At 48.4% G+C, this 18,993-nt stretch overlaps 1 protein-coding gene across 11 annotated transcripts in view; it reads right to left on the bottom strand.

The window, feature by feature from the left end:
• sox5 (SRY-box transcription factor 5) overlaps positions 1-18,993 on the bottom strand; it is a 153,288-nt gene that overhangs the window by 56,161 nt on the left and 78,134 nt on the right. For 5 of the 11 annotated variants that reach the window (XM_072709588.1, XM_072709591.1, XM_072709603.1 and 2 more), the window contains exons 1-3: positions 17,284-17,458; positions 7,264-7,453; positions 57-285 (exon numbers count right to left, since the gene is read on the bottom strand). In XM_072709588.1, coding sequence (XP_072565689.1) covers positions 57-285; positions 7,264-7,453; positions 17,284-17,321 — 457 coding nt within the window. In that variant the 5' untranslated portion in view covers positions 17,322-17,458. Of the gene's footprint in view, positions 1-56; positions 286-7,263; positions 7,454-7,960; positions 8,649-17,283; positions 17,459-18,993 lie in introns of those variants that run through there. The other 6 variants (XM_072709597.1, XM_072709598.1, XM_072709599.1 and 3 more) reach the window with 3 other exon arrangements.

Below are 18,993 nucleotides of genomic sequence, written 5' to 3'. Positions count from 1 at the left end.
ATAACAGTCAGAAGTTATGTTACGGTGATAAACATGGCCCTTTGGGACGTGCTCACCTTCTGGCTCATTCTTGATCAGCTCCTCCATCTTGCGCTGCTTCAAAGAGTCCACCACGTCCGCCAAGCTGCCCTTGCGCCTCTCGGGCGTGCCCGCCATGCCCGCCGTCGTCGCCACGGCGTTGGGCTCGCTGCCCGGCCGCCCGCCGTCCTCCGTCTTGGCGGGTGAGGTAGAAGAGGTGTGCTGGGCGTAAGGACTCAGTGGCGCCCCCTTGCCGCCCTCGTGCTCCTGTTGGAGAGAGAAGAAGCAAAGAAGGTGTGAGGAGAGGCCTGGATCTCAGGAGGGCGGGGCCCATGCAACTCCACCCACTTTCCCGCCATTCCACCACTTTCATCCAGAGACGCTGCGGGGTGCCAGTTTCCGAGACTCGCAATTTGGGCAATTTGGACCCCAATGCTGAAGGAAACATGAAAGCGAGTTGGACCTCAGACAGCGATGAAGAGAGGAGACCCTCTCATTCCCGAGACAAAGTTTTCCTTTGAACGATGGACCCAGCACTTTGCCAGCTCCGGGGATCCTTATCTGAGGATGCCCCATTTGTACGAATAACGTTAAAAAGTGCCTAACTGTCATGGCTGACGGCAGCCAGTATTAATGCAGAACAATGACCTCTAATAGAGTACAGTAACCTTGAAGCGTAACTCTGCTATACTGTATAAATCTCCTAGGTGTAATAAAAACACTGGCGTTTAATGTGGTAACAGCGTCCCCAGAACAAAGACCTTAGGCCTGCACCGGCCTGGGTCGATTCCTGCAGCCCACACAGATCTCAGATCTCTACAAATCCATGCCTGGCTTCCGCCCAGAAAGCAGGATATTTATTTTAAGTTTAATTACAGAACAAGTCAGGTATTTGCGGTCGAGGTCAATAGTCCGGCTTGGTTAACGAGGGTTAATCTCGTCACTTGGGCGGCTGACAGGGTAGGCGGGCACATGGGCCGGCGGGGGTAATCCCAGTCGGCGGGATGCTGGGATTATCCAGAGCAGGCCTGGCTGGGCCCGCTACCGCCGCACGCTCGCGGGGGCTAACGCCTAAAAGCCCTGCAGCGGCCCAGAACAACACACTCAGACAGGCTTCCAGCACTCGGGACGAAAGTATCTCCCGGTGCACTGATCTCTCGTATCCGGCGCTAATCGCTAACTGGAACCCGGGACGCGCGGGCCGTGGCTTCGGAGGGAAGGTGACAGGAGTGGGGGGCAGCCAGAGAGTTGGGGTGGCACGCAGCCCCGGGCAGATCTCGCTTTGGGCCCGGCGCGGCTCGGCGGCTCTCCGTGGTGGCGGCCGAGTGCCAGGGCTCCCGGCATGCGACTCTCACACCCGACAGGAGGAGTGTTGCTTCTCTCCGTCACCCTGCCTACAAATCACACGCTTCCTGTTTAATACGTCGACACCTTCGGTAATGGATTCATAGACACCTTCAAGACTCGGTGGGTGGACGGCCAGGACTCAGCTCAGCTTAGTCTCAGGGTCGCGTAAGAGTCCGGGGCGGGGGGAGGGTGGGCCTTACGAACATTGCTCCCCGTGGCCTCATTAGGACGGATCCCTTGCGGGTAGGAGAGCGGCTGGCTGCCCGGGACGATCGTAGTGTTTCGGACTGTCGCAGATGCTGCCTCGGAAGTTGCATGCATGCACTTGGTGGACCGCGACACTTAAACGGCAAGAATTCTGGAATATTTTTACACTGATTCACACGTTCTTTTTTTTTTTTAAAAATAAAAAAATAAAAAAATACTGAGCCTGATTAAAGTGCTTTGTTTTTTCTCTCTGCACTGGGAAGTGTTTGTCTTCAGTGCACAATACACCCCATTCCTGAGGCGGTGTTTTGGGGAAGCTGTCCGCAAATTAATTACCTAGGCCTGAGAAAACCGGACAGACCCAGTCCGTTTGGCCCGACCAGTGGGAGACCTGACCCACGTCTCTCTCTCTCCTCTGAGTCTGATTGGCTCCACCTTTTCGTATGCGCTCGCTGGACACTTTGCCCAGGAAACGCCACCATCGGTGGGCGATTGTGGCCAGCCAGGTAAATTTTTCCGGCAGGGCATCGGATCAACAGCTGGTGATTCTTAGCGATAGAAAGGGGGAGGAGAAGCCACAGAAAGAGACAGGGGGCGCCAGCTCGCGGGTCTGACTCGCCCTACATCAGCGCCGCACGCATTTTACGAGCAGAGTCACACCTGTCACATCCGATTTCTTTAATCCGCTGCCTACTTAAAAAAGCAGCACCCTTTATTTCTAGAAAATGTATCGAAAAAAAAGAAAACAAAGGAAAATGGAAGCACAAGACTGCGGGGAAAAAAAAGGTCCATCTTCTTGTTTTGGTTTGCAGCGGGGTTGTGGTTCACTCACCCACTTCAAAAAAAAAATAAAAATACAGGAGGACACGTGGAGTGATGATGCGTCTGTTGAAAATCAAACAGCAAACTTCTTTATGTGGGGCGGACAGAGGACGAAATAAAACTGGGCTTGTCATAGAGAAAAGAGTGAAGCGAGAGGAAGAGAGAGAGAGATCGGGAATTAAAAATAAATAAAGGAGAGAAATGCAAATCTATAACGATTAGTGTTCATCAGTACCATATAAACAACACACTGTTGAATCGCTAGTTCTGAAACTCACCGCATAAACCTGCCAGAAGACTCACATGCCGCCAGCGCAGGTGGAGGTGAAATTTAACACTTACACCCTGTACCGGTGCCTCCAGATCCAAACAACAGAACTGCCAGCCTTCTCGTCAAGTGCTTCTGTGTGTGCGCTCTGCCTGTGTGCACGTATGCTGGCACGGAGCACCGTTACACACTGTGTGCATGCGTGTGCGCGCGCGGCCGCATGTCTATATGCGTGCGTATGTGCGCGCGTATCCGCGCGCATTTACGCGTGTGCACGGACCGTCTGTCCACGCATTTGCGGTCGCGTGTGTGCGCGCCGGTCCGCGTGCGTGCCCGCGCGTGTGTACATGCGTGTATTTATACGCGGTCGATCTGAAATCCGTCTGGTGTGGGTGGTTCTGCTTTAGTTTGCAGATGTCAGTTCTATTCCAAATGACTGTAACAAAGTACAAAACTGTGCTGCTCTCCCCTCTATCTCACTTTATCCCTTTAGCGCTCCAGCATGGGAACAGAATTAAACAACTTTTGTCTTTTTAAGCTCATCTGTGACAGGAGCATATTTAAACACACTTAACACTTGCCAATAAATCTAAATGCTATTTCTTTCCCTCAGCCAAAACAGATGCTGCTGCTCATGTTCCTTTTCTCCTTTGTTCCTTCATCTTCCAGTGAAGCGGAGTACAAAAAAATAAAATAAAAAAATAAAAACGGATACCATGTAAGGGCCTGTCTCCTGCAGCTGAGAAGAAGAAAAAAATATAAAAGATAAAAAACCCAGATATCACGCAGGGACTCCCTAGAAACTATATAAATAAATAAGGCGGGGGGAATTTGTTGAACAGAAATTAAACAGAAAATAAGAAACTGATAGAGTGTGACCAGCACTCAGGAGTTTACAATGGACCTTTTAATTTTTAAACAGCTGTCTGGGAACAAATTTTGGCCCGTCTCGGAGTGTGCTAGATAGAATGGGGCATCTGACCTTGATTACTGCAGACAATAGCAAATGCCTCTAACGCGCCAAAACGCTGCACGCATGCATAACGGAAGGAAGGTGGAATAAGCAGGAATGAGCCGGGATGCCACCCCCAGCCCCCACCCTCTCGCGCTCCAGCTCTAAGGTCCCCCGGCGCACACCCCCCGATCAGCGCGCCGGCTGAGGAGCGCGATTGTCAGCTTCGATTCCGAGCCGTTTGAGTCGGCGACAGGGCCGCAGAGATTTCAAAGCCTGCGAAACCTGTGCCGAAAAAGCACTTTTCACAGATAACTGCCTTACCTCCAGCGCTGAACGGCGCTGACAGTTTACACCAGAGTCGGCCCAGAGAGCAGCACGCCCCGGGGAATTCTCTATCGGTCGGAGGGAGTAATGAAACACCACGATAAGTATCGAATTTAAAGATGAAAATTTATAGATTTTGCACAGTTAGTTAAAATAAACAACAACTATATGCAGTGTGATCATTTTTACTAGTCATCTTCATTAATTTATTATACGCAGGGATATTACCACAGAGGCGGGAGATACAGGCCTACAAATAGTCCTAAAATAATTTAAAAGTCATTAATTATTGTCATTGTAAATGCTTATATTACATGCGCAAATACTTGTGCATACATTCAATCTGATAATTAAATACACTGTCTTCCAAAACCCCCGAAGCTCTTGTAGAATCACGCTCAACGGAATTATTAAAACTTAACTGAAAACTTCCAAAAAGTAAAATTCCACGCTACGATTTTGTTTGTTTTAAAAGAGCTACAGTATCAATAAAGTCCGTTAGTCACGCTTCATTTTAAGTGCGCCAATTAAGTGTTATTCAGCTACTCATAAATGTGTTCATTAAACATTTATAATACAGGGTACTAAAATAAATTGTTACAGGCCGGTGCACAATCATAATGTTTGTGTTACTTATAAACCGTAATCCAATTATTATCTCGGAGAACGAATTTGTAAAACTGTCAAGTTCGCGTTTAATTTTTAAGTAAACAGTACTCACAGAAATTGGACATGAAATGGGTGGGTGAACGAATTTTCTCCGTTTAGTCCTGTCTGGCGAGGCCCGCTCATTAATCAGACAAAAAGGAATTAATTATCACCTGGATATTATCACCTGCGTGTAAATACATTCCCTCCCTTCATTTGTAAAAGATGCGGTCTGTACTGTAATCTCAGGGGGAGGGGGGGGCAAAAAGGGAGAACAAGCAAGCCTTTTAACACAGACTGATACACACATGCACGCGCGCTCGCACACACACACACACACACACACACACACACACACACACACACACACACACACAGCCTACTCCCGCAGGACGGCGCCTTTAAATACCGCTCTGTTCCTCTCCGAGCTGCGGCGGCTCCAGATGAAGAGGTCAGCGGTGCTGAAGTGTGCGCTGCCGTGTTAATTTAGTATGACAAGATAAAGCAGTAATCTCCTCTCGCTAGCGCCTGTAAACCAGCCGCTACCCAGGGACACGCGGAGTCGATTTACACTGTATATCACTTTATACAATTGCCGTGACAAAGCCCCTCGGAGTTCCCGCATGTAAATCTCCCCCTCACTCAACTCCGCTGCCAGTCAGCGCCGAGCGGATTGGTGCTAAAGCCCCGACAAACTTCGCCTCTTACACATGCCAGCCCGCTCCAAAAATCCACCCCTCCACGAGATGGGTAGCACATAATAATCCACGTCAATATACGGGCTTTTCCCCCTTTTCCATTTGAGGTGTCAGTCAAAGGATTAAATTCATATTTCACGTTTGGAGATTTGAGAGGTTTGCAGAAAAACATTTTTTTTTCGTTTGCTGCTGGAGTTGGATGAAGTCTTCCATCGCGATTTACGAGTAAGGTAATTATGATACAAAATAAACATTTAAAATATATTAGCCATAAAAAGAAACAAAAAACTACTATAGTCAGTTTCATTAGCTACCAAAATAAAATAAATGTAACAAAACAACAATAACAATAATATTCAAAACAAGAATGGCCATTATAATATTGTGTTATTTTGACATTTTAATTATCATGAATATGTTGTTATTATTATTATTACTTGTTTTGTTTTAGTAATGATAATAATAATGCTGATTTATGATCACGGAGATTCATAATTTTTATCTAAATTGTTAGGAGGATTCGTTAGTGTAATGTCCGTAATGTGTGTTTGCGAGGCCCCCTTCAGCGCTCACAAACTGAATTACATTTGGTATCATTTGAGTGGTACCCTGTAATTTCATTTTCTTTCGCACTCTTTCATACTTCATTATTTTACGGACCAGCTCCCATAATGTCGAGAATCGGGGGAGACCCGCTGTAAAACTTCCCTTTCGGTACTTGATGTTCCTGCTGCTGTTTCTGTGTACATTTTGTATTTCTGTGTACTACTAGAGTATGCATATATAGCCCGGCAAATTTGTAAATAAATTGAAACATCAGGATACTGCACTACTGTAGTTATTTCAACAACGCAAGGAATGTAACCACGGGTTGCCCATTTGGGCACGTGCCGTTCCCGTTTAGGTAACGCCTGTCACGACCACCCGGGTCAAAGGCACCAGGAGCGAGTCTTGATAAGGCAGCCAGCAACCAGAGACAGACCCAGTATGTTATTGCGGGCTGAAGGCATGCAAGAACGGAGGGGCTGAGAGCATTCAATGCAGAGCCCATAATCAGAAACACATGCACCACACGCACGGATTCTCAAGTCAAAACAATAAGTCCCCAATTTACCGAGGACAAATTTAGAGTGTGCTACTGTACAAAGCACAGAATGTCAGGCTCCACAGAGCCAGAGGGCTATGATATCCTCATTGTAATCGCCCTATTTTTATTGTTTTAACTGCTTTGGCAATAACACCTTAACTCCATGCCAGTAAAGCACCTTGACAACTGGAAAGGGAGAGAGAGAGAGGAGGAAGAAGGAAGAGAGTGGGCGAGATTGAAACAGAAAGAGCAGAAAACGAATGAAGGAATGAAGGGTGACTTTGGTTTTTATAATGAGAGACAATTCCAAGTTCAGAGTCCAGTAATTCCCTTGTAAGACCCGTAATCATCATGTTAATTACGAAATTAACTTATGATTAAGGACTCTTGGGGACTGAACCTCTGTCCTGCATGGCTGTCCAAAGTCTACGCTCTGTGGACGTGTTTATCTGGGAGATACCGTGACTGGGTCAGCCCTGCCTGTTGTTGTGTTCAGATGCGCTTCCATGTGAGGAGGTTGCTGAGTTCACACAACTACACAAACACACACACACACAAGGCCACACAGTGACCGCAGATCAACACTCCGGGTGGACGGCACGCAAACCCATGTAGAGCGCGTGAAGTGGCTGCCAGTCATGATGCCTTGGACTCAAATGTGCAGCTGGGGTCTAAAGTCCCTAGAGCAAACAGCAAAGTTCCTGCCAACAGAACCCACCACAAGGGCGGCGCCACTGTAACAAACACGCCCAGGTGTGTTTCTTAGGGATGCTAGCATGAAGCTTGTCCTGTCACACAGAAGAGGGTTTGGGGACAGGGAGAATCCCCAAAAGATCTGCTGAGGGGTAGACCAAGGGATCTGGGTGTGTGTGTGTGGGGGGGGTCCTACCGTGGAGTTGTGGAGGCTGGCCGGGCTGTCCAGGGACCGGGGGGACGCCTTGCTGCTGTAGGAGTTTAGGGGCAAGTGAATGACAGGCTGTCCATCACTCTCCTCATCTTCCAATCTCTGTCTGCTGGTCGCCATGACTACCTCTCCATCTGTTCCCCCATATGGAGAGGCTGGTCGCTTGGAAGACATCCTGGAATAGAGTGGGAGCGAGCGAGAGAGAGAAAGCGAGTGACTGAGACGTCCTGCGAACACATGCGCAGAGCGGAGGGCGTAGGAGACGCACACCGTCCTGCACTGTGACTGCTTAACCCCTCCAACTTTATCCTGCGCCCCTACCCACCCCCACCGTAAAATTACACAGAAACTTAATATAAATAGCAGCCCACATCCCGACTCGCTATTACCTTCCCGAAAGCTGTAATGAAACTCAATAATAACAACTAAAAATAATTTTTAAACAGACAGTTATTCAAAATAGTCACACATAGTTATTAACGCTGCTACAGAGTAATCCCAATAATATTAAGAAATAATGAATAATAATATTTAAAATTATCCCAGCTAGATGTCCCCTCCCTGCGTCCCGTGTTTCCTAGAACAACCTTCGGACTCATTATTATTATTTACTGGATAAATGTAACGGAAAATAAATCAAACGATAACAACACCTATAATAAAATCATTAATAATCATTCACCATTAAGTTATTCGAAGGCTTCCTAATATACACAATATCTGGTACTCGCACAGAAAATTGCGAATGCTGAATGTCTGTCCTTGCCGTGGGGGTGTGGATTTCAGCCTCGCCGAGAGGAGTCCAGCCTCGATCGATTCTGACAGCATCCACGTGAAATCTGGGCCCCACCGGTGAGTCATCCCCAAAAACGAAGGCCCGGCGCGTCACACATGAAAGCGGAGGCCACCGATTTGTCTCAAGTGTCAGGGTAAGAATATTGATATCCTCAGAGAAGATATGCTCCCTGGTATTTATTAGGTTAACTCCGTCTTTTCACAAATAATTTTCCCCCGGTGAATAGAAGAATAAATATGCTACAAAAAAGAATTTAATCTTGTTCCCTGCCCTTCCTGAGAGCTTTTCCGAGCACTTCTCAGCCTTGAAGCTATTGCACTATCACCTTGGGTAATATGCAGCCGTGTTTCAGAAATGAAAGTGAGCGGCAGGCAGGCGGGAGAGAGCCGGCACGCCACAAAGGCAGACCGCCGGAGCTCTAATGAATATGTTTTCCACGCTGTTTACAAGACTGTCACATGAAAGCCGCAAGAAGCACCTCTAATTAAAAGTAAGAGATAAAATACCCGTGCCTCGCAGCCCAGCCGCCGGTCCTTTCCGGCAGCGTGTGTATTTTAACAGCCGCAGCGCCGCTACGCGCACGGAGCTCTTTTCTAACGAGGCTAACCGGCTCATCCTTCGGGTCGGCACGGGGGACCTTAATACACCAGATTGTTCCGATTAGCCGACACCGGCGAACACAATGGCTCCGGTTCGGTCCAGTCTATTTGCCCGACAGAGAGGTTTCCGCGCGGTAAACTATAAAGAAAGCCCTCCCTCTCTCTATTGGATTTACCGGCGCTGCGCGTGTAGCCCAGTTCCAATTTCCCAGCTCTAATTTATCACTTATTTGCTTTCTAGCCGCCGCGAAAGCAAACATGATATAATGTGTCTAATTTAAAAAGCAGAGGGCTAAAATTATCCAAATAAACTGTCCGAGGCTGTGACACAGGTAAACAAGACTAGAGCTAATTTCCAGCATAATAATAAAAACAATAAAATCAGTACAGTAATATAAAACACAGTAACAATCAATATAATGACTGTAACGACAATAATTATTAGTTAGTATTTTTTATCATAACCATGATCCCCTTGTTCAAAAATTTGACTTGAAAATGCAGAATAAAGGCGGCATAGAAATCTGGAGGGACAATTTGAAAGTACACAAATTGTATGAAATGTATTTTTTTTTTTTTGTGTGATCTGGAGCTTGGTGGCTTAGACAGGGGGGTGGTTTTCCAGGCCCTGGTGGTAGGCCCAGCTGTGTAAACGGCAGCAGGGCCACGGAGCCCCACTCCAGGCCCCCGTACCACAGGGCAGCTCTCATCAGGACCTGTTTACTTTACCTCCTTTCATTCTCGCACACTGGAACCTTTTGTTTTCGGCCCCCGGCCACCCCCGCACTCCGGCCCCTGCTGAGACCGCCTCCCACCACTCCGCCTTTCGCAGACCACGCCCCTTTGTCCAACCCCTCCCCCCCCCTACCAAAATGAACTGGCGAGGTCTCCTCCGAACTCGCGGGCGGCATGGCCATGCACACACGCTGACCTGCCGGGACCTAAGGCAACTCTGACTCCACTTGAGGGTGTTCACACTCATCACCAAACCGGAGTGACTCCGCTTGAGGGTGTTCACACTCATCGCCAAACCGGAGTGACTCCGCTTCGTGCTGTGGCAGAACAGGAGTGCAGATGAACGCTGAAAAGCGTTTAGGATAAGAAGGCGAGGAAAGGCGGGAAATCACTGCGCGGTAAAACACATAAGCGGCCCGAGTGTCGCTTCTGAATCGAAGCGTAAATGTGAGTAAATATCCAGGGGTGATTTTGTGTGAGGAAACAAGCGCATTCCGAGAGTTGATGTTTCCGTTCAATACAAATACGCATGGAAACACAGATGAGGTTTTTATGTACACAGGGACAGGGATAAATACAAAGAGGTAATTTTTGTCCTGAAATGAGAAGCAGCGAATAGCAAGGTGCGATTTTACATTGGAAGCGGCTGTGGACACAGAGGGGTGAATTCCGGCCCCTTCCCCATCCACCATGTGACTGTTTGCCCAAGGCCGCAGATTCATTAGCTGCCCATTAAATCCGATTCTCTCTGAGGTCGGGGATCGGTGGGCCAATCGATCGCGATGATCGATAGCTGTTGGGTTTCAGAATTTCTTTATCACCCAGGAATTAGCCGGCCAGAGGTGCCGGTCCAATGCATAAGGCCCCCAGATTCTTCCTTGTTGGGGGGAATCCTCTAAGCTGGGGGAGTCCAGGTTTTAACCAGGCTTAAGCTCGGGCTCAGTTCTCCTACTATAATTTCCAAAGTGTCCAATAACCCTGAAGTTAGATATTACCGATTACTGATTTACCAGGAGCAAACAGACGCTGCTATTGTCTGTGGACACATGACTGCCGGGTGCAATTATTGGGAAGCGATGAACAATGAAACAATGCCCTCACAGAACTCTGCCGGCCCGCTGGAGGTGTAAGCGTCCGTTGTAACCCGCGCCACCCTCCCGCCCAAATGCCGGCCCCCGCCCCGGAAGGAGCTATCCCGGCCTTTCGCCGGCCGGGCCCACACGCCGCACGCACGCCGCTCCCTGGGGCTCCGCTCAGTGGGCCGACAGAAGCCCTTCATAGCTCCTCTCAAGCAATAAAATGTCTATTTTCCTCCAAGCCTTTGAAGTCTAATTACTATACAATTCAACTCCCTGGGTGAGCAGGTTACAGCAGCTATTTTATTTAAAGTTGGCAGACCTGTCTTGGTGGAGAGCCCACATAAAACATTTAAAGCATGTAGTGATGTACAGATTAAAAAGAAGGGTCTTATTAAGCAGATAAATTGGCAGCACGGAGTGTCTCCAAGGTCATAATTAGCAACCATTAGCATAATTTCACTCCATCCTTCCATGGCTAGAACATAGACAGGCATGCCAAAACAATGCTTCTTCTACCGGTATGGTAAATAAAACCCACACAAACACACACACACCCACACGCACACACACAGACACACAGGCACTGGTACTGCCGGCCGCGGAACTCGAACTCCGCGGAGCGGCATCGCCAGTTCCGGAATGCAGGTCACCTGACTAGGTCTCTTTGCTCCCAGAATGCACCACTACGCCAGCGTTAGCAGGTCAGTCCAACGCTCAATCCTGCTCTCCCAGCTGATCAATACTCTCACTCCCAAGATGCCCTGTTCCCATTTCTCAAACATGCCTCCTTCCCCTATCGGCTCAGTCCTCACCAGCAGGGCCTCGATGGCCCAGAGTCAAACTCCACTGCGTCCAAAGCGATTCACCCAATCACAGTTGGTGCAGAGTTTCCCCTGAAATGATATGGCCTTCGTACATGGGGGGGTGGGGGGAGGTGTGACGACCGGTAAATGGGATGCGTACTCAGATGCACTTAACACACGAAGCAGGGCACACTGACTGAGATCAGTCAGGGGGTGCCACAGGGGGGAGGCTGTCAATTACAGAACATCCCCACTGAAGGGAATACTCTTCCATATCAAAACAAATAAATCTCACAGACGATCGACAGGGTCAGAGGAGTGCAAGTCCAGTGGCACTTTCCCACTTGTCTGGAGCCAGTTTCCAAAATATCCCCCTCACAGACTTCCCAGACGGATCATCCGGGGACTCGAGATCGCTATCAGTTTTGTCACGGTTCCTCCTCGGCCTCCTCCCCACCACAGAGACTCCTCTGCCGAAGGTAAGGTGCCCCCCCTTTGCCCGTGGCACTAATACATGGCATTCATCATGTACACAACTCTAATTCTCTTCCTCTTTCGTTTTAGTTTGCTGCGCCTCACTCATCTTGCCACGTCTGCTGGCTTGTAGCACCGTCCTGCTTACCAGCCCTGGGGACGAAGGGGGGGTGGTGGTGGTGGGGGTATTTGTTTAAAAAAAAAACATACACACACACACACACACACATTAAGGTCAAATTAACCTGACTGCAGAAGGAGAGAACCTGGATATATATGCTTTGGGTCTCTGTTTTGTTTGGAGATCAACGCAGAAAGCAGCACAGGCTACTGGATTTGTATCATGCATACAATCAGACTGCAGCAAGCACACACAAGGAAAAAAGGATGACAGGCAGGAGAAAGGACAGCCTGGCGTATGTTATAGTGCTTAGGGGACAGGCAGGAAGTGGACACCAGGGCAGCCAGCATGCAGACAAAAGGACCCAAGAAAACAACAAGAAGGCAGCTAATAAACACAAGCAATAAAACAGCATATGCACAAGCTGCCAGATAGGGTATTGACAGAGGGTCAATACTCAATAAATAATGGACAAATGGAGACCCAGCACGAGGGCTAGACAAAAGTTGTGCTGTTGAAATAAAGTTGCACCTCACCTGTGAAAAGGTCTTTTGCAATAGATGCTTAGAAAAAGAAACCCAGAATTTTTAAAAACGGGTCCTTGTCAGGTTCTCAAGTTTACCATAAATACTGGAAAATATTCCCCGATATACATTTTCTATAGTTAACGATTTTCCCATGTGGTGTTTCTAAGCACTAAACAGCGCTCTTCCAGACGCTTCCATTTAAAAGCGCGGCGTAGGGACGATTGGACAGACAAAAGGGACAGTTAACATACTGACAGCATGAAGGGAACAGACAGCGTGAAGGCCACGAGACTGAAAGGCGCTATATGCCACCGGCATGCTAATTTTTAATGAAGACAATGAGACAAGTAACCCGGTAAAAAAAAAAAAGTTTCACACTCACACACGCCGCAGACCGGGCTGTCATTGACAATCGCTTCCGTTACTTAAAAGTTTTTTCGTTGTTTTTTTATTATTAAGAACGTAGACCTCACAGAAAGAGACCCCCGTCTGTACAGTGGACGCTGGCGCATGCAGGAACCGCAAAGGCAAGCGGGGAGATCCGTATCTCCGGCCGGCTGAGAGAGCCCCGCGGACCGCGGAGGTACCGCCAGCAGCCCCTCCAAGGAAACGTCACCCGGGTGCTGCCAGCGCTTTACTCATCACTTCGACAGTCTGCATAGTTTCCCGTCTTGTTTTTGTTATTATTATTTATTTCCTTAGACTGAGTCACCGCAATGTGATTTTCAGTGACATTTTACCTTGGAGGACGTCCATGTTTCTAAAACAATCTGAGGGGGAAAGACCAGCAGTAACACAAAATTACTGAACTCTGTCATTCCAATGGAATTCTGGGAGAAAACATTCGGACGGTACATTCAAATGACCCGTTCATTCCCAATTTATTCCCAGCCATATTTAAAAAAAAACACGGAAGAATGAATATTTATTGACAGATTAACACGTTTTTGATCTCAATGCACATATTTAATCTCCGTCGCTTCCGTAATCCAAAAGAAAAAGCCTAAAGCTCAGCATAGACACCGGACTTGTATCAGAAGTGGAAACAAGGGCTCGTTAAAACTCGGCGATGACGTCCTTTTGCACAAATACAAAAACACAAGTACACAGCTCGCGGATCACTATTGCGACAGTGGGAATCTACGGACCCAGACTCCTGACCGAACAGTTAGTGATTCGGGTCCAGGTGTGTCCTTCAGACACAAATAACATGAAAAACTTCAGTCAATATCGACCCAAAAAGAAAGTGCAAAAAAAAAGTAAAAAAAAAAAAAGCTTTGTTGGTTGTGCTAAATAAATAACAAGGCTGACACTGAAACAGGGGGACGCGCGCACACACACACACACACACGCAGCACTGTTCCGTAACACTGCTCCATTGAGCTTGGCCCTGGGCTTGGGGCCTGCGCGATGACCACAGCTGTCCCGCCCCGCGTCCACATCTGCGCTCCTGCGCAAGCCACCTGATTCGGCCCGGTGCTTCCTCTTGCTTTGAAACATCCGCTCCCACCACCTGAGGGGACAGAGCGGCCATTGTGTCCCCCCCCCCCATGCGGGACTGGACGGTGAGGCTCTTCCAAAGCTCTGACACACAATGTTGCTCATTGTTGCACTTTGTTAAAAGGCAAAACTATTTAAATATTAAGCACGTAGCACACTGCTCCGAGGGAAAAAAAACAACAACCATGAGACCATCGAAACAGGCTGTGACTGTAACTACATTTCACATTTCAGTCTTTTTTTTTCCCCCTCCCTCTAGATTTAAAAATTTTCTCTTACTGATGATGCAGAGGAAAGCCCTGAGCCCCCCACCTCTGACCAGCTGCCATGTGACTCCTTTATAACCCTCCCCCCCATCCTCAAATCTCAGAGGACCAAAAGCTTGGAAAAAATGGGAGTTCATGAAAAGACAATCGGCCCAAATGGGACCCAGGAGGACCCAAAGGAAGAATGGGAACTCTCCCTCCAACTTTGGCCCCCAGGCATTCCAGCCTAAAAACAACTCAAAACAAATGTGCGTCGACGCTATTGGTCAATGGGCTGGTCAGGTGACTGCACTGGGGAGGTCGAGATTTGGGTGTGCGCGGTGGCAAGTTTGCGGGGGGGGGGGGGGTGGTGGGTGGGCAACTTAGCATTCTACTCCAGTGTTCTGCCGTCTTTTCTCCTTTCTAACATGGAGACACGGTTATCAACCCGCCGGCGGAGCTAACAATGGGCTGGAGACAGCGGCCCGGGCCGTGAATAGCCCCAGTGAATGCCGCGCTGAGAAATTCACTGGGGAAGGGGCAGAAGAGAGGGCTGCGGCCCTGCCGAGACACAAGGGGCCACCGGGGGACGCTCCACCGAGTGCGCCCCACGTCCGGCCTGCACCGGCCTGCTTCAAACGCCCGGGAACAAATGGCCAAGTGTTACGGAGTTCCACACAGCCCCATCAGCCTGGTGGGAGACCCCCCCCCTCTCTACCCACCCCGCTCCAATCAACCACCCCAGGGGACACCCAGCCCCCCCAGCCCCCCCCCCCCCCCAATCCCTGCTCACTAACCCAAAGGAATCTGTCAGTTTGAGCATAGAGAGGTTCCCCTCTCAGACCAGCATTTACCGGGCCAGCCCAGAGGCCCTCTCTGCGTGGAATCCAGTACCGCCACCGTGACAATAAAGCCAGGAGCCGATCCGGAGCAAGCCAGACGACAGCGGAAAGTTACACAATCGTTACACAACTAATTAACTAACCATCATTATTACACAACTGCTATCTACTTTAAGCGAGCCATTACTATTTAATTATCATTGATGGTGGTGGTATGTAGTCCAGGGGTGGCCATGACATTGATACACCTCCTGGGCATTTCCACAACAGAGACACCGTGTTTTCAAACACCATTTCTACTCCTGGCCGACTGACGTCAAATATCAACAAAGGCCTACGTAAAAGTGAAAGTCAAATTCGCATTAATTATCTTTATAATACGGACAGAAATTAAGTTATGGACATAAGTAAAAATATTACAGAAAAATGCTTCATTTCGTGACGATGAAAGAGATTGTGGAATGTGTCATTTAAAATACCAATTCATTAAAAATACAGCCATAACTGAAATAACTTAGCAAATGTCCGGGGCTTCTTTTAACGAATTAAGAAGCTGCATTCCACATAAACACAAGACAAACGTGACAATGTGTATATTTTATTTAAACGATCTAATCGAAACATTGGGGCAAATTTAACATGCATGAAAGCAATAGTTAAAAAAAATTCCCTCACAGTATATCGCTATAATTATTTTTCAGATCAATCACACTTGATTTTTGACTCAGTTATTTCAGCGGGAAAAGAACATGACCGTAACATATACATACAGGTAATGAGGAGTACCCTTAGCATATTTTAGCATATACTGTTTAAATTGTTTTTTCCCTCCCTCTCCTTCTCCCTGATAGTAAAGGTTACGAAGGCAGGCAGTAGCTTACATTCATGCTACAATTTGTAATTCCCTGTCGTGCATACATCGCACGTCATTTTATGTGTCTTTTTGCAAACTTTTTCACGGAATATCCTACGCCCTGCACTTACGTATTTAAAAATCGCAGGTTTCTGCTCGTTTTCCGACTTTGCGAGTCGGGAGCCGGACGGAGCAGCAGCGCGCGGCCTCGGAGCGCATCAGGACAGCAGCCGTCCGCGCGGAATGGCTCGGCGCACAGGGGCCATCGCAGCGCTCACTTTGCATTACTAGAAAGCAGTTTTACCCGTTCTTTTACTAAGTCACTGTAATCCCTAAATTTATCTGCATACACCCCGCTTTTCTCGATGTAATCCTTTAAAGGTTTTAATTCCACATAGCCGTTGTTATCTCCCCCCCCCCTTTCCGGGATGAATGATTTATTAAGAACACATTTAAACGTGTTCTTAATTCAGGGGATAAAGCCAGGGAATTTATATCTGAACAAAAGCACGATTTCATCTGGAAAAAACATTACCAACGCAATAACAATTTCATTTTTAAAATGATGGCGTTATCCTGGGATTGATGCAAAATTTTTCGGAATGTTAGCACTACTAAGTCTCTAGTGGTGGTGTGAAAAGTATGCGATGACTTTTTATGTAGTTTCAAAAGTGGCATGTGTGTGTGACCTACGTAATTATGATTCGTATACGGACTTTTTTCCCGACCGAAATTTCAAAGGTTACAGATTAAATTTACATTATATAGTTCTGGAAAAGCTCATTCGCCGATCAGCCGGGAATTTCTTCGTCGCTTTGATGGTTTTCATCCTCAGATCTGGGCTCTTAAACTGTCGTATCTCAGAAGACTATTTAGCGCACGGAGAGGGAAAAAAAAAAGCAGAACTAAGAAAAGTTGACAAGCGTTGCATATCGCGGAGACACGACAAGCGTTGCACGCCGCAGAGACAAGGCAACGCAGAGGAAACTCCTGTCACGCCAGAAAACACGCCATGCTTTAAACATGTCTATCCGGCGGGTGACATGGGAAGGCGGGCAGGTGGGCCAATGAAGCCTCCAACTTTTCCGGGACTGCAACACGTGCACCGAACAGACCGGGTGCCCTCTTCCCTCAGAATGGAGGAGGCTGAACTCTGTCACTCTTCACTGCACCCGGACACCACACACAAACACAAACCCAAACATGCACATGCAAAGTAGCAGACTGCAAGTAGCAGAAATAACATAAGCCAAGCCAGTCGGTAACTTTCTCCCATCCCTGTATCTCGCGCTCGGCCGGACGCTGATGTATAGTTCCCTCCTCTGGCAGCAGAGCAGTAACTCTGACTCTGTCCTCTCCCTGTCTCCAGCCAGTCTTTACCCCCTGACTCAGTGTTGCTCCCTCTGCCTGCGCTGGCCGTGCCGTGCTTACCTGTTAAACTCCTGTGGTAACTCGGGGTCTGTGAGCATGCTGGAAATGCTTGTCAGAGTCTCAGGATCCCTTCCACAACATGCAGCTTGATTATCGCTGATCCTCCAGACAAACCCAGTCTATTGATCCTCTAACCTCTGAAACAACTAAGACTCTCTCCGTCTCTCTCTCTCTCTCCCTCTCTCTCACGAACACACACACTCACTCTCACACCCTCCCTCTCTCCCCCTCCCTCTTTCACTCTAAGCTGTTACTTCTCAGGCAGCTCTTAAAGGGACAGTGCAGCGGATGGTCCCTGCAGTGGACATAGAGTGAGTGTGGCTCGACCACAGTGTCAGACAAGCTCTCTGCACTAATGGCAGCCTTCCGTTCTTGTGGGCACATCTGCCTCTTGCCCAACACCCCCACTGCACCCCAATCACCTGCCTGCACTTCACCTCTTGCCTAGTTCTGATAGCAGGGTCACTTTTCCTGCACGAACACCTCGATTACCCCATAGAATTATAGCATCCTTATGCAGCTGAATGCACTGCATATGCAAGCCTGCACTCACCATGAACCCACCCACACACACACACACACACACACACGCATGCATGCACACACACACACACACACAGACAATATCAGTCAAACTACTTCAGCCAGCCAAGCAAGGAGAGAAGTTGTAGAGTTTTCGTCTCCAGCAGCTGAGAGACTTCACCACTGTCACTCACTATCAGGAGAATGTGGTCTGCATGTCAGGAAGAGAAGCACTCAGCCATTGTTCTGGGGAGAGGATGGCGACTCGGACAGATTGAAGCAGGCCATCGGCGCTTTGGTGGGGAAGTGTAAACAGAGTGTCACTCTGCCCTTCATCTTCTGTGAACGCGTTCCACAACAGGCCCTCGCTAGCCACCCCCCCCCCCCACTACTGCCCCAGACTGTGTCCCAATACAGAAAAACACACGCCGAGCTCTGACACACATACACAAGAACTCATATACACACGGAAACCCACACACGAGCACACGTGGGCATTCTCGCTAAATCAGACATATGCACATGTGTCCAAAGGGAAATGGACACACGTGTTAAGTAGACTCCTGAGTAATGGTACCACAGGAATCAGGCAGCAAAGAGCCCCCACCTGAGTAAGAATGTGAAAGGTAAGGCGTCGGAGCTGAAGGCCGTTTGATTCAATTCTGCCGCAGAGATTTCCGGAAGGAAGCCACCCCAATTTGTGCAGGGGGGCTGCTTTCAGGGGAAATTGTACGCAAACAATCCAGACCGTAATAGTACTGTGTTAATTTCTCCCCGGACTGGGGGTGGGGGGGTACATCTGCGGATGGAGGCGCTTCAATTACACTTTGAGGCCGCTTCATCAAATCGTGGAGGAAGATGAAATGTAAGATTTGGGGGGGGCGTCGACCGGTCGAGGTGGTGTGTTTATTTTAAGGGAAACCCAATACTGTCCAGAGTCCACGGTGTGTGGGCGCGGATGAACAGGGGCAGGCAGCTTCATTTGGTTGACAAAAGGCTTGGGGGGGGGGGAGGTGGTGGTTTCCCGTCCGTCGCAAACACCTATCTCTCTTTTCACAAACTCCCTGAGCGCCGAGAAGAATTGAGAACCTCGGCGTGTCCCAGCTGCGACAATCAGGGGCCCGGTGTCACAAAGGAAGCGAGAGAGGACCCGCATTCCCACGTATTAATAACCACGGCGCACAATTA

This window comes from Paramormyrops kingsleyae, chromosome 1, assembly GCF_048594095.1.
Source record: "Paramormyrops kingsleyae isolate MSU_618 chromosome 1, PKINGS_0.4, whole genome shotgun sequence".
NCBI lineage: Eukaryota > Metazoa > Chordata > Actinopteri > Osteoglossiformes > Mormyridae > Paramormyrops > Paramormyrops kingsleyae.
This window is presented reverse-complemented; position numbering and strand designations above follow the sequence as displayed.